Source organism: Actinia tenebrosa, unplaced genomic scaffold, assembly GCF_029948245.1.
Source record: "Actinia tenebrosa isolate PJP-AT-01 unplaced genomic scaffold, QUT_ActTen_1.0 PGA_scaffold1__47_contigs__length_23844297, whole genome shotgun sequence".
NCBI lineage: Eukaryota > Metazoa > Cnidaria > Anthozoa > Actiniaria > Actiniidae > Actinia > Actinia tenebrosa.
The window spans coordinates 2,306,974-2,323,967 of record NW_028292578.1 but is presented as its reverse complement, the minus strand read 5'-3'; the positions used below and the strand labels follow the sequence as shown (position 1 = coordinate 2,323,967).

Sequence of the window (16,994 nt, the reverse complement as noted above, 5' to 3'; positions counted from 1 at the left end):
TCGTACCAATATCTCTAATTACTTCAAGTTGCCTTGGTAACAAAACTTCCAAAGCTGTATTTTTGTTTAAAATGTTCATTGTTTTTGGAATTGTTTTAGTCTGTAGAACTTTTGTTTCTTTTTTTGTATCAAGTCAGGAAGCTTGGTGAGCAGAGGTTTTGTTCAACGAGAACAGGTGCGACTGCGAATACAAGAAAACTTCTGCAGGATATGAAGAGCTTATATTTTTGGCTGGATTTATAATTAGGGTAACAAAGGGTGGCATAAGCAATTCAGCAAATCGTTTCGTTGTTAATGGGAAAATATTTCTCGTTTTTAAAAGCCGGAAATAAGCCATCACGTATTTTTTTACTCGAAAGTTCAGCGAAGGTTTAAGAAAACGTTTTGGTTTCTATGACAACGGCAGCAAGACGAGTGGTCAAAAGACGGTGTTATACTAATGAATGACAGCTAAAGCGCGAACTTTTTCATCCATTTAGTGTTTGCTTTGTTCTTAAGCAATATCTAATTGGTTTCTAAACGAAGAAGAACCTTTTGTTCTTGACTGACAACAGTTTTATTTTGAATTCTAATTTACCAAACAATCATACCCACCATGGATTTGAGATTACCCATGGGAACCATCCTCTTGCCGACTCAAAGGATTTTTTGTGTTTAAGTCGAATTTGACACTTCGTTTTGAGGCCCTTAACGTGAACTTACGCTGCTGAAAGGTCTTGAACTCTACTGGATAGCATTGATATGTCTTATTAGACGAGGTATGAGTAATCTTGTAAATCATCAGCCGAATTCCATCACTAAGCCCGACGACTAGACTGGTTAGGACTTCAGATCAAGAATATTCATCCGGTTTTCTTCACGACTTAGCGGACCCTGAGCTTTACCAAGTACTAGAGATTTGATTCCCAACGACACAACTAACAGAACTAAAGTTCATTTACTTTACACCACGTAACAGAAAGTACCAAAAGGTTTGGTTTATAGACAAACAAGATGCTGGGTCCAACAGTTTGACCTACGGGAGTCCGGGTTATTAATCGTTAGTTAAAGACGAGGAAAAATTCTTTCAAGGTGCCTTGCTCATCTATAAGAAAAATAGCCATAAAAATAATACTTATGTCAAGAAAGATACAAAACAGATGGAAGACGACACTAGAAGTGAAAATCCTCAAACAAGTCCAAATAAAGCGGACGTGAAAAACGACACCGACGAAGAAGAACAGAAAAACACAGATGAACTTGGTGATTCAGATTCCCCAAACACCGACTCTCCACCTCTTCAAAGGTATTATACTTTGCATGCATGAAAGCTTAGAGAAGGTATCTTCTTTATGGACTTAAAGTTTTGAGAATTCCGAGTTTGTAAAAGCGTAAAATGAAGAATTTGACCTGCTTGAGGTCGTGAGCTGTGTGTATATTGTCAAGTATGTACAACATGAAGATAATGCAATTTTACAATAGTACAAAAAAAATACGACTTTACTAAATTAATTCATCATTATTCACAGCCTGAAGCATTAGGCATATGATTTACTACATTCAAATTAGTAAAAATAACAGTCCATGCTTAATATTCGTTCCTAGTTTAAAGTATAAGGTTAATTAACTTGGTTGTTGTTTGTCATGCATCATCCGTCACAGAGTTTACAGGCTACATATATTTGGATCGCTTTTTAATCCCTCTTATTTATTCAATGTAGTTGTTCGCGTTGGTATCATTTCTAAAACAACATGAAAAGTTTTTAAAACTAATCCCTTCAATACCACAGAATTTTTTTTTTTGAAAAATCGACCACGTCTAACTTGTCATCAAGTACACAGTAACTAATTAGCACCCATCTATTAATTTATTATTTTGGCTGCTATTAGCAAATGTAAATACAATTAAGATTGTTTATTACGTGTGTGTAATTGTTTACCAAACCAAAACAGTTTTCTAGTAAATGAATAGCCGATGATAATTATTTTTGCAAAAAACGGAAATATATTTTTGATTAAAATGAAATGAATTATTCATAATCCATTTCAATTTTTTTATTCATTTATGACAGTTTTTTAAATTTTTTTCAGTAGTCCCAGTGATGCCTCTAAATCATCAAGACCGTCGTCACTCCATTCATCTAGATCTGCGACTGAAAGTGACCTCGACAGTAATCCCACTAGTACTTCTGCTGTAGACAGTATTAAAGTTGTCATAAGGTATGGCCATTTTAATTATGTACAGTGTCTCTATTCATTGGGTTTAAAGTAAAAGTACAAAGTACACTTGAGAACAAGATGTCAATATTAGAGGGTTGGTCATCATGGTGTTGAGGGAGGAATGAGTAGAATGAAGGGGCTGGTACCATGGGTGGTGGGGCTGTGGAAAATTTGGTCCTCTCACTCCATCCTACAAAAAAGAGAAGATTTCCTCACTCACCAGTCACACAGAAAGTGTCCCCATGTATATTTGCGGTGGCTTGGTTTGAGAACCAACTTTAATGTTCAAATGTATATTACAAAAACTTACAGACATTTCAATCATGAAACTGTTTTATAGGGTTCGTCCTCTTAATCCATCAGAGAATGCCAGAAAGGATAAGAATATTGTCAGTTACCCTGGTGATGGAGCAATATGGGTAAGTAATGTTATTCATATCATGTACAGCAATGTAAAATGTAACAATGATAATGTAATCATAAGGAAAAGATGTCTCATTTGGTGGCTTGTAATTTATATACTCTAATTACTGCCAAATTTCTAGTATTATAGCCTTTCATTTTCATACACATTTATCCAGTTTCAACACCATTATCCTTATTGCATAAGCCCCACTCCCTAGATAATGACAGTTTGGAAATCTGGAATTCCAGAAAGCGATCTTTATGTTACTTTTTTAGGGAGGAAGGGGGGATACGGTTTTCTCCATCCCTCCTTATGTAACCACTGTCTCCACAGACTAAAAAATGCAGGTTAACTATAAAATAGTTAATTTGGAATATTTGTGTAGACCATGTCATGGAAATGCCACCTCCGTACCACTCTATGTCTCCCTCCCCCCCCCCAATATAGTGTGTTTCTGTGACTGTCCAATTCATATTCTCAAACAAAGACATGTTCTCACTTGTTAATTCTTTTTTAAAGATTGACAACAACTTTGGACAAGTAAAACCATTTACCTTCAATGCAGTCTTTGATGGAGCTACATCACAAGCTGAAATGTTCGAACAATGTGGAATCAAAAATCTCATCAATATGGCCCTTGAAGGGTGTGTAAATACATGCCAACTAGTGATAGACTGGAGATATTTTTTAAATATATTATAGTTTTCTATAATTTTCCTGGAACACTATAATGATCTCTCTACCAAAATATATCAAACCTCAAAGTCCGAGTCTCTTGAGATATTCTGTTACCATGGCAACACTCTAATATCATACTTCTACCATAGGTACTCTTGTACTGCATTTGCATTTGGTCAGACTGGATCTGGAAAAACCTATACCATAACTGGTCCCTTAAATACAGTAAGTTTATTCAATCGCTGAGAACATAAAACTGATTAAATATCATTGTCTCTGCATATTGAATATATGATTTGTTTCCTTGATGTTTTAGGATGGTACTAGCTATCAGGATGAAGTGTTACCAAGTCCAGAAATGTTAGGATTGTTAGAGAGGTATGCTCCTAAACTATAACATTCTCATGAAATAGTGGTCATAAATCTCACTTTCTGATTGGTTGGGACGCATGCTTTTATTATGAGGGCACAATTAACTCTTTGACATTTTCTATTTCACACTATTTTTATCCAAAGTAATAGTATAATTATATTAGTAATATATAATAATTATTATAGATACAAGGGGGGTTGCAGGACATAATAATAATAATAATAATAATATTTATTTATACACGATAAGTTATATACAGCGTAGCTGATGTGGTCGTGTTCTAATCCTAGGTCCTAAGCTATACTAGTCCTCTCACTCTCACCCACACACATTCTCTCTCTCTCTCTCTCTCTCTCTCTCTCTCTCTCTCATTCTCTCGATCTTATCTACTACTAAGCTAATTATTACATAATTTAATATTTTGACTGGAAAGAGTTATTACATCTTTAGTTGAGATATGTCCTTTTTAAGTTTTTGTTTGAAAATAACGGGGCAACTTGATTCTCTGGTATTGTTGTTGAGCGCGTTCCACAGTTTTGCTAGGAGAACACAAAATATAACAGACTGTGTCACTGTACTTCTCAGCATTCTCTCACTGGACTCTGAAGATGACTTCCGCTCAAGTTTTCAAAACGTCAGTCACCACCAACAACAGTCTTTCTCGAGACTACACTCACCCAGAAGATCACATTTCACACCAAATACTTGACCGTTCTGCCAACTCCCACATGCTTTATGAGTAACTGCACACAGCTTACTAGTCCAGAGGCTGTACCCTCTCCTTTGCCGCTCCGCTTTTTAAGTTTTTGGGCTACACACAGGGATCCCAAAAACAAAAGTGGAGCGGCAAAGGAGAGGCTAGCAGCTTACGTGCAAGTTTTCTATTTCTTCATTAATGCATGTCATTGAGTGATTAGTTGTTCTTGATTGTATCCATCTACCCCTCCCATATTAGCTGAATGCTGATCTTGCACATTTAGTGATCAATGGAATTCAAGGGCTTTGCAGATGCTTCTTTCATTGTTTGGGTTTAATATTGCTAGTTTGTGTATTGGTTATTAGTTTGATAGTTGATTGATTAGTTTCTTGTTTATTTGTCAGGTCATTCCAATACTTGTTTGACGCCATGGACAAGAAAGCTGATCTTGTTAATTACACTCTTAGGGCTTCATATTTGGAAGTATACAATGAAAGGGTAATTAACTAAAAATGAACAAAAGGAATTGGGAGATATAAAATATATTAGCAAATATTTAAAAAAAATATGAACCATAGAGTCATGAGGTAACATTTTCAAATAAATTGGTGTGGTGGTTCACATATTGTTCCAACTACCAGCAAATTCAATTTTTAGATGTGCTTCTCATTGAAAAGCGTAGAGTTATTAAAATGACACCCTGATAGCTGTGCAGTCTATAAATTTTCCAATAGTTGCCCCTTCGCAGTGGCGGATCTAGGGGTGGTTTTGGGGGTTGCAACCCCCCCCCAATGAGAGCCATCGTGATTTATTACTGTTATTATTATTTTCATGACAACGCCAACAGCATCACAAGTTTTATTAAAACAGGGGTGCCGAACACATTTCACTCGCTTTTTGTTCTATACGCCGTGTGTGCAACCTGAAACAACCATGCTCGCCTGCAGCAAATAATCATTATCATAAGACCTACTTCCGTTTGGGAACCCTGTGCTACTTTCCCACCAAACAAGTACCTCAATCAATGCTTCAACCCCCCCTTTGAAAAAATCCTGGATCCGCCCCTGCTTCGGCATCTCATAATGTCTTAATTAAAACAGTAGAATTCAAAAATGGCTGCCATATCAGTAAAAGGTCTATTTTTTGGCCATTGTTATGTATAACATTTCAACTTCGTATCGTAGGTGAAGGATCTACTAAACCCATCTAGTGCTCATGATTCTCTTCCTGTAAGATGGGCACGTGACAGGGGATTTTATGTTGAGAACTTGTTTTATGTTGAATGTGATGCCTTGGATGATCTTACTGCTGTTCTTGAAGAAGGTATGAAATACATACATCTTGGAGTTAGAGCTGATTAACATAAAATTCCAAAAAAAATATAGGGCTTCAGGGGGGGAGGTGTCAGTAAAAAGTTTAACTTTTGAAAAACGTTATTTGATTTGATTTGTTTGGTGAACCTATATCAAAGACTTGTGCTTCATGTTTCATTAGGGGTTCCTATCCCTATCCAGACAGCAGCATCCCAATCCCTTTTCTGCTGCTATGCAGGCTATTTGTCTGTCTTGTCTGTATTTCATAAAATGTGTAATCTCTGTATATCTTATCAATTTCCAGGTCTAAAGTACAGACAAGTTGGTTCTCATAACATGAATGATCATTCTAGTAGAAGCCATAGCATGTTGACTGTCTACATAGATATAGAAATGGTGAGACAAGCTTACTATCATCAGCCATCCTCACCATCATCATCATCATCAACCATCATCATCATCATATCTATCACCATCAAAATCAGCCATCATCATCATTACCATCATCAGCCGTCATAAACATCACTATCACTATCATCATCATCAACATCACCATCAAAATCATCCATCATCATCATCACCATCATCAGCCATCATAAACATCACTATCACCATCATCAGCCATCATCATCATCACCATCATCAGCCATCATCATCATCATAATCATCACCATCATCAGCCATCATCATCATCACCATCATCAGCCATCATCATCATCATAATCATCACCATCATCAGCCTTCATCATCATAATCATCACCATCATCAGCCATCATCATCATCATAATCATCACCATCATCAGCCTACATCATCATCATCATCACGCTGTTGTTGCCTATTTTACTCTTAATAACTTTTTCGATCTCACAAAGTGCACCTTCCTTAATTATTCCTTCACTAGGCGATTTTTCATTAAGCGTTTCCAAGATACCACCCCTTGTACTGTAACCATCCATATATATATACACTTGATGCTGATTATTATATTAGTGAGGGGATCGATTCTGAGCATTTTCATTGGCTGAGTAGTGATCCCGCGCGCTATATTCTATGTCACTACTATGGACAAAGTAATCTTTAGTAAGCTTAGTATAACTAACTCTTGTTTAATTAAAACAATCTTCTAAGTTCTTCTAATTTCATTAAATCCTTGACGATGGGCCAAGTGGCCCGAAAGCATGGATATTTAAAAAATATCAAAATGTACGTAGAAGAAACGTTTCAATTTTTGATAATTTTCTAAGTTCTTCAACACACAGATTACTTGCGTTCTTTTCTTTCCTATTCATATCAATTATGATTGTCTTTGAAATTCCTTTTACGGTTATAGTATACTGCCAACGCTTTGGTGGGACCCCCATTACCTTATAACAGACGCTAATCCAATTGCTTTTAAATGGTTAGGTCGATCCAAATGATGAATCTGGATTCCCGGTACTCCGACATGGAAAAATAAGCTTTGTAGATTTAGCAGGTATGAAAGGTCTTAAAATTCATGATGTCCCACACCAGCTCAAACAAATTAGCTAGAATGTCTCAGAATATAAAACTCTGATCGCGAAAAATTGATTAAAATATTGTTTCAATTGTTTACTGTCCTGCGAAAAGAATAGAAAATTGCCTCTTAATCCTCGTAGTTTTCTTGAAAACAGATACTGTGTAGTTGTTTGTGGGGCAAGATTTTAATAGACCTATCCCGAATTCGCTTGACTGGACACGAATCAATGGTTTCAAGTCGAGGTTGAACTTGATGAATAAAAGAATCAGGTTCAATTTGACTTCAAACCATTGTTTCGTGGTCTTCCAAGCGAATAGAGTCAAGCCATACAAAACTCACGCGCGCATCTTGGTGCTTTGACATATAAACATTCTTGGAGTTATACAGCGCTAGAGAAACGAGCTTTGATTTAAAAAAAACAAAAAACAAAACGCATCGCTGGCAACGCATTGAGACAATGTTAAGAAACTCCCCAATGTTATTATCATCAATTATATATATAGAGAGGGTGTGGAGAATGTATCGGAGATGGTAAAATTTCTTTAAGATGAAATAAATTTCTCCCATACACATTCTCTATGTACGATCTCGTAACTATAGCTTGGGCTACCTGTGAATCAATGCGCGCATTGCACTCAAATTTATATAAAATACATTAGATAATGTAAGTTATTGCTTACTATCAATCACGTGACTTTTTAAAGTTGACTGGGGGGCAAACAAGCGGTTGACTGGGGGGCAACTAGCGGAAGTTAAGCCAAAACATGTCAAAATAAGTCCTCAAACTATTGTATTTGACTGTTTCTACGACATGAAACCAGAAATCAAAACAATCTTCAAGATTCTATTTGGGGTGCTACAACATGACACAAAATCCCTCCAGATATAAACAACAATGAAACAGTCGCCATGTTGGTTGATCTAACAAGAGAAGCTAATGAGGAATGCTTTGTTATTTATCGTCAACAAACATGGCGACTATGACGTAACATGCACTGCAAGAATTGATCTAGCAGGATTTCTCTTACGAGAAAATATTGATTCCTGTTCGACGCCAAATCAAGTTGGAATTTAAACTCTGATATAAATTAGTGTTTTTCTTTGTTTAGGGAGTGAGAGAGTCAAGGAAACAAAATCACACGGTGAATCGTTTGCTGAATCGCAAAACATCAACAAGAGCCTATTAACACTAGGTAATAATTATTATTCTGATTCGTATAAAGGCCTACTTACGCGGTACGATTATTCATCACGAATGTCGCGCGCAGCATTGCCTAGTTTCAAATCGTGGGAGGACTGGGTCTAAAGCGGAAAATCGTGAAAGCTATGCCATGGATATCTCCGTCTTAAAGTGATTTTTGTTCATTCGGAAAACCGGCAATGCTGACAATTGCTTCGTGTAAATCGACCGTACGACTTGCTTACGACTGTAAATGGTAGCTTAAACTTGGCGTAAGGATGTTGCGCGCGAAATTAAGTTGTTATGTTAATCGACCTTAGTACATAGCCGTAGATTTCGTATGACTGTGAAAAGCTCGCGACACGAACACGGTCATGACACGGCAGGGCATACGCCAGACCAGTCACATTGCACGGCAATTTACTCTCCATCCAATCAAATATCAAAAACACGGCACAAACACGGCGCAGACACGGTCACGCAAGGTCACGGAACTGCCAGACCAATCACATTGCGCGAGAAAAAAATCAGCCAATCAGAATTCGAGAAAACATCACGCTTGCTGCTAGACATGGATACAGTACTGAGCTTCTCACAGTCATACGAAAAGTGGTCTATACATATATGTGTGGAGGAGCGATATTAACCAGAGTAACCAAAGTAGGAGGTAGCTAAGGTAGTAAGGCTAGGTAGGTTAAGGCAAGGGGGTAATTCAGTAGTACTTGGTAATGAATCATAATAATGTCTAATATTTCATTATTTCATTTTGTTTAAGGAAATTGTATATCAGCCTTGAGTGACGCTAAGAAACGTTCTGGTCATATACCATACAGAGATAGTAAACTAACTAAACTACTGGCTGATAGCTTAGGGGGGAATGGAGTAACACTGATGGTGAGTAAACCCTATGGTCATATACCATACGGAGATAGTAAACTAACTAAATTACTGGCTAAGGGCTTGAATTAACAAAATTCACCCCCGCCAGTAAATTCATATGAATCCAGCCTCAGAAATATATTTTTGAGAAATCGTGATGTCCTTTTCCTACATACAAGGTGCGTGGTGCTCCAAATCCATGCTTTACCAAAATATTTTCTCCTAATTCCTATTATACCTATCCCTCTACGAATATCCTTGATCGAAGAAGGCCTCTTAAGAGTGCGAACTATTATCATTTGTTTTGTCTTTGCCCAGATTGCTTGCATCTCTCCTTCGTCATACCTGATTTCTGACACCTTGAATACCTTACGATATGCTCACAGAGCAAAGAAGATCAAAAATAAACCTGTGGTACAAATGGTATGTATGAGAATCTGTTTTGCATGTGACGTCAGCAGCTCAACACAAGAAAATCAATCTCCTAAAAATTGAAAACCTATTGTTATGTCCCCCAAATTGAGCTGCATTCCGACGTGCTGCAAGGGGTCTAGTCTTTGAGTGCAGCCACGTGACCGAAAAAATTAACAATAAATAACAATAAAACAGCCGCCATGTTGTTTGATCTAACAAGAGAAGCTAATGAATGCTTTGTTATCGAGAACCATTGCGGCAATGACGTAACAACGACCTCAAGAATAACCTGTGACGTCACTCGTACGAAGAAAGATTCCCGGGTCCATAAACACGACGTTGGAAATGTAGAAAAAATAGACCGGTTCTGATAGACCTTTTTAATGCTTTTTATTTTTAAACTACGTGTCTTTCCCTAGAGTATTATTTTTTTGTTTAATGGTTGCGCATGAGAAGAAACACGAATATGGATACAGAATTGCATGTGATTTGAAATGAGCTAAAAAGGTCTGTTTTAGGCCCCGCCCACACGTATCCGGAAATTTTTGAAAACTGTCTCTAGAGTGGAAATTTTCGAATACGCTCCGAATACGGATACGTGTGGACGGTCGTATCCGCAAATTTTCGAATACGATGACGTAAACACGATTTTGCTCATGCTCAATAAGAAAAACTATCCGCCAAAGGGACTAGGCACTAGCGTGCATCAGGGCGGATCAAGAAATTTCCGGATACGTGTGGACAGTGAAAACGATTCGAAAACGATTCGAATACGATGCGTGTGGACGCAAACATTTTCGTATCCGCAATAGAAAATTTGCGGATACAAAAATTTACGGATAAGTGTGGACGGGGCCTTAGAGCTACTAGCTTCTAGAGTGTCTAGAGAGACACTCATAATATCCAGGTTTCAAATGTTTTTCTAACGTCTTGGTATCTTTCCTCAGGATCCCAAGGAAAAGCTAATAATAAGTCTGAAGAGAGAAATAAAATTGTTACGAACCGAAAACAATTATTTTCGACAACAGGTAAAACATTAATGTTAACCGTAAACTTCATACACACGGCCCTGAAGAGTTAACCACAGTTACAAAATTCCAGTTTCAGTGATTACGTTTGTAGAAATCCTATATAGGCAATCCTATTTCCCCGCATTACCAGTGACCTTATTCCCAGTCTTCCCAGTGCGTCAATTCACATTTTTTATTGCGCAAGTATTTTACCTCATGAAGGCTTTCTCAAGGTTCACCGTCCAGTGAGTTAACCGGCATCTCAGTTTAACGAGCGTAACTTGGGGCAAATCAGGTCCAAGTATGTTTAATGATAATCTTTTTGTAACAACCCATGATGTACGCAATTGTTTTTGTTTGCTCCATATTTCTTTTCCGAAAGGTGAGGTTGCGCAATATTTTCTTCGTAGGTAAAGTGCTTGCTCGTATTTTTTGTTTTTTTGGGGGGGGAGGGGGTGGATTTTCGCAGTTATCTCAATTGTCTATGGGTCCATCCTGAATAAGTCTAAAACAATCTGTTTTCGTTTCTGTTGATATTTCAGCTAGGGCTACCAAGTAGTGATTCACAGACAACTGTAACATCTGATACTGATCAAAATGGCAATAAAATAGACAATAACAATTCGAGTTCCAAACAGCCTTCTATAAAGAGTAAGTTCAAGAGCCATTCCCCGTCTATACCAAAGCCTCGACGTTCCTACATTTCGGCAAAAATAAGAAAATATCATTTCATAACTTTTCTCATTTTTGCCGAAAGGTAGGAACGTCGAGGCTACTTCAAAATGTTATAATGGAATCTACAGATCCTTTTGAACACTGATCCCCCCCCCCCCCCCCCCCTAGAGCTTCGGTATCATGTTTCAATATCTAAAGTTCTGAAACAATAATAATAAATCATCTTTATTGAGGATACCAACATCACAAGCAGTGGTTTACAGAAAGGTCCTCAAAACCCTTCCTTTTGACTTGTGATTAATGCATATTTATGTACCTTTTTTTTCCAGAAAAGACGAACAGTTTACTTGTGAAGGATGACGAGAGAAATAAGCTTACTACAGCAAAGTAAGTGGGGATACATAAGCATAATTTATGGTTCTAAATACGATCGTTTTCCAGCAATTAACTCGAACAAAGGTTTACTTTCCATTCTTTGTCCGTTTGTCGTAGTTTAACTGCTGGAGCCAATAGTGGTTTATACGATATGTTACAAGAATACATGATAGAAAATGAACATTTGAGGTATGTAATTGGTATCTAAAAGATATTTGAAAAGGGAAAGTGACATTTCACTTTACTATTAACGGACTTTCAATCCAGGCAAAACAAAACAGCAGGTTAAAAATTTGATCATAGTAACACTTTTTAAAAAACTTCGAAACTGGGAGAATTCAACGAAGAGATCGGAGCTCTTCATGATACATCCGTACAAAACACTCCCTTTTGAAACTCTGAACGTGATATAATTATGTTTGTTTTACCTTGTTTTTTTTCCCAAGAAGTGAGAAAAGTTATGGTACTAGCTTGAAGAAAGTACAGTATGGGATACCTAGTCTCCTGCACTACTCATCCCCTCTCCTCAGCCCCGCCACCTAAAACTGACAAAACCTTTATTTAATTTGACTTTGGTATTTGTTACCATCTTTATTGGTCTGGGTTAGATTATTCGTATTCTTAGCAGAACTTGTTGAATTTATATTTATACCATATTTTGTAATTGTGCATTTTTTTGTCAAAGGTCTGAAAATGGTGATCTTCACAAGTCACGTGATGAGATCTCAAGACAAAGAGCGGTAAGCAATATTCATGCGTATTTATGAGAGGGGTCATTGCCTTCTTACCTCAACAAATTATATCTTACTCCATCCCCATCCATCCCCCAAAACTCCCAATGGGAAGGGAGTGACAGGCATCATGGGACCCTCTGTGTAATGTATTTTACTGATAGGTTCGCTGCAATTACATTTTTACCGAGGAAATATTCATTATATGAAACTGCCAATGAGAAGGGGGGTGAAAGGCATCCTGGGACCCCCTGGGTCATACCCCTCCTGAACTCCAAACATATATTTGAATGATAAGTTTGCTACAATCAAGTTTGTTACCAAGAAAGTATTCATGATATGGATAACATCAAAACATACTGATAAAGTGCTATCCGATCTTCATATTCAAGATTGTCTCAAGAGAAAATGAAAGATTACTGAAGAAACTTGAAGATCTTGAGAGGTATTAAAACTGAATTACAGACCGGTTTTTTTGTGGTTTTGTTATTCATTTGCTGTTCTATTCTTTCAGAGTCTTCCTGTCAGTCGCGACAATAGAAGAAAAAAATACTATCAGATCGATTTACTTCCTAGTTTTGATATTCATGTGCTGTCCTATTCTTTCAGGGTCTTCGTGTCATCTCCTGTTTCATTTAGATCGTTGTCGGGTGTCGAACGATCCCGGTCACTACCCGAGGGTGGAAAATCGACCTTTGATTATAAAGCTGTCGGATATGACGTCGGGTATCGAAGCTCGTCGAATCCTGGTAGGAATATTAGAGTTTTGATGCGATATGATACTGTGAGCTCTCTAATGTTATAGACCAGTCGGTCATGACCTGATATATATGAGAGCTCTCTTTCTGTTATATTGAACCTTGAGATATATGTAGCTAGAAGAGACGTCAGATAAGGCTGCAAAAGACACAGTAAGGATAGTGCAGTTTTCGTATGACTGTGAAAAGTTCACGGCACGAACACGGTCGTGACACAGCAAGGGATACGCCAGATCAATCACATTGCACGAGAATTTACTCTCCATCCAATCAAATACCCGGAACACGGCATGAACACGGCGCGGACAGGGTCACGCCAAGATCACGGCACTTTTAGACCAATCATATTGCGCGTGAAAAAAATCAGCCAATTAAAATTCTAGAAAGTATCACGGTCACGGCACGTCACGCTTACGGCACTGAGCTTTTCACAGTCATACGAAAACTGCTAATGCCTTGTGCCGTGCCGTGGCTTGGCTTTGACCATGCCGTGACCAAATATAATTAGATAAACCATCCACAGTAATTCACGCAACGAATGTATTTCATACTGCGACTTACTGCTACTTTTACCCGGCTTACTCCGTTTCTTTCTTCCTTGGAAAATGAAATTTCCTCTGTTCTAATCCTCTCTGTTTTTCATTCCTTTAGACTACTATCAGCTGAAGCACAGGTCTTCTTCAGAGCCCACCAATTTATCTTTCCCGCCTATCAACGATGGACCATATCCAAACTATGTACACCATGGATCATTGGGCTCAGTATCTGATGATAGTAGTAATCAAGCAGATCGTAAACCCATGAGTAAATCGAGCCCTGCTAAACTGTAAGTGGACAAGCTTATAGACACCTCGCATGCGACGTCAAAGCGGCTCAATTTTGGAGGATTTATAAAACAAAAGAATTTCAATCTCCTGTGAATTGGAAACTATTGTTATGTCCTCCAAGTTGAGCTGCATTCCGTCGTGCTGCAAGGAGTCTATTGTATGATAACGGTTCTAGGAACATAATCCTCCTGTCATGGCCCACATTATTATTATGGCTCATCAGCGCATCCTCAGAAACCATACCTTTTAAAAGTGTACGACGCATCAGCAGCGTTCCCTGAGGAATAGCTATATTAGCAATATCGCATGACACATTCTTCATGCAGTTAACAAACCCCTACCTTCACCCTGACAAAGCCTTGTAAACATTCTAAAATGGCGGATAAAATGACATTGTGCTCTCCAGCTATCAGACCATAATATTTTTTCGTTTGCATGTTATGTCTTCGCGGCCATGTTGGTGCCATTTATCTTTAACCCCACCAAGATGATCGGCATGTTTTTATCATTTGACTGTCTTTGGAATGCTTGCAACTCATTATATTATCATTCTCTGGTTGTCATTTCTTTCAGGCGCAAACAACCTCTGACACCAGAAAAATTCCAAGGGGGCTACGCTCAAATATTCGCGAAACATCGAGGAAAGAAAATCAAAGAAAAACAATCTAACAAAGGCGCCACGCAGTCAACGAGCAAACCCATCAAGGCTTTTACTACGCATGGGCAACTAAACACGACAACAAGCAACACCTCGTACAGTCAGAACTCTTACAAACAAAACAACTCATCGTCATATCCATACGATACATCTAGTTATTCGAGACAGTTATATGGTTATAATGGACAGCATATTCAAAGAAATGTTCCTGAAAGAAGCTATCAGCCACAAAGTCAATACTCAAAAGGTATGTGGACAGTGAGATATAGATAGAAAACAGTGCACATTAAGGCCCCGTCCGCACGTATCCGGAAATTTTTGTATCCGCAAATAATTTTTTGCGACTACGAAAATGTTTGCGTCCACACGCAGCGTATTCGAATCGTTTTCACCGTCCACACGTATCCGTTTTCGTAACATTTGCGGATACGGACACAAAAATTTGCGGACACGTGTGGACGCAACCCGTATCCGTTAAAAAAAAAATTGCAGATACAAAAATTTGCGGATACGTGTGGACGGGGCCTAACCCTTTGACAAGACTTTAATTTAGTACTTATTCTACACGAAATAAATAGTTAAATTGTAAGACATTTCTTGATTTAAGTGACGCATCTTTAAGATTTGAAGGTTTATACTTTCAATGTGTTATTGACTGTGACGTCTATAAAGGTGTGATGTGAGTGTTGTGACCCGTAATACTAAATGCAGGCCATTATGGAAAACAAATTTAAAATTACCTTTAGGTAAACCATGAGTAAAATAATGATGCTCTTTAAATACTGTTTGTGTGAACCAGTTCAATAATATATATTTAATGAAGTCTTGATAGACGTCACAGTCATTTAAAAAATATATATTGGAAGTACAAACCAACAAATCCGGTCATATTATTAAGGGAAGAAAACTTTCTTTAGCTTTCAGTTCTACTCAACCGAGCTATCAACTTCAGCAAGACCTGGGAAATATCGATTCTCAAATACAGTACTATAGTTATATGAATAAAGGAACGTCCTTTGATAGAAGCCCAAATAGATGACAACAACCATACAGCGCACCATGATCGCCACCGACAGAAATAGACGTGCATACTTCACCGACTGCCGAAGAAAGGTCGGCCAGCGATTGGAGACCATAACAGACAAAACGTTGTGTTTTGCCTTAGGATTATCATATTAGAAAATCCACGCCAAAAAAAAAAAAAAGAACGAACGAAATTATCATATCATAGTGCCAATCGCAGGTCGATTGACCGAGCCAGGAATAATGCCGGATCAAACATACCCCGTAATGACAGGTGGAGGTAGAAACCGTCTCGATTGGACAACACTACTCGTCCCCAGGCTACCCAGTGGCATGACCTCTTGCCGAACAGCAAAGAGAGTAGCCTGAGTACGCTTCAATCCTATTCAGGAAACATCCATAAAAGAAGAAAATGAATAGAAGACTTAAGGCAGCGTTTCCTTGTTCCCTAGGGTTACATAATTACGTCATGTCTGACGTTTAGAGTCGAGACGTTTATTAGTATTCCTCCAAAATGGCGCCCACCATTCTATCAGGAATGCGGACTCTTAAGGCCGGTTTAGACTTAAGGCCGGTTTAGACTTAAGGCCGGTTTAGACGCTAACGTCTGTCGTAGGCTAGTTGCATAGGCTTGATTAACACGCTACGACTCGAGTTGTAGGATGGCACGAGCGTGTTGTATTGATGGTTTTCACGGCGGCCATGTTGGAGGAACTTAACAAAAGAATTGTCAACGAATTCTTTTGTTATATCCTCCAACATGGCCGCCGTGTCTTTTGTTATTTAATTCTCTTGGGAATGGTTGAAAACCATCAATACGATAGTTGTAGGCGAAAATGGTACCGTCTAAACCGGCCTTTACGCAGTCTTACTTCTCTCGCTCGCGCCTAGCCTGTGGTTGATACGAAGGATTTAGTAAGTTTGCGGGGTATCAAGGGAGGGATGAGGGAAAAAAACGCTTTTGCGCGCGTTTATCGCTTAACCACCCATATTCCATATTCTGGGTACGTTGTCAAAGCCAGTCACGAAACGAATCAATTATTTATAGAAATTATTTATTGCCAAACTACCTAAAGAGGAAAAATGGTTTTATCTGAATGGAATGATACATTTTTTAATGAATAATATTGTAAAGAATGATGACATTTATCTTTGCTTAAAATGCTGTATTAAATTGCCATACAATCACACATCTCTTTTACTCAGAATTAACATTTAACATGATATCCGTATAGAACCAAAAAGATAAATATAGCAAGCAGTTTATTCTTTTTGACGAAAAAAAATAATCTCGTGAT

The 16,994-nt window shown here is 38.0% G+C and overlaps 1 protein-coding gene across 1 annotated transcript; it reads left to right on the top strand.

Annotated features, from left to right (window-relative positions):
• Positions 1–426: 426 nt before the first annotated feature.
• LOC116296371 (kinesin-like protein KIF12) lies at positions 427–15,881 on the top strand. The gene is made up of 23 exons (XM_031704381.2): positions 427–1,285; positions 2,071–2,199; positions 2,540–2,618; positions 3,125–3,249; positions 3,433–3,508; positions 3,600–3,661; positions 4,758–4,851; positions 5,538–5,676; positions 5,971–6,062; positions 7,073–7,142; positions 8,276–8,359; positions 9,122–9,240; positions 9,544–9,648; positions 10,587–10,667; positions 11,192–11,300; positions 11,654–11,711; positions 11,817–11,888; positions 12,385–12,439; positions 12,823–12,875; positions 13,040–13,179; positions 13,840–14,014; positions 14,589–14,920; positions 15,591–15,881. Exons 1-23 carry the CDS (start codon positions 1,140–1,142, stop codon positions 15,710–15,712), a joined length of 2,517 nt encoding a protein of 838 aa, XP_031560241.1. The 5' UTR covers positions 427–1,139; the 3' UTR covers positions 15,713–15,881.
• The last annotated feature ends 1,113 nt before the right edge of the window (positions 15,882–16,994 follow it).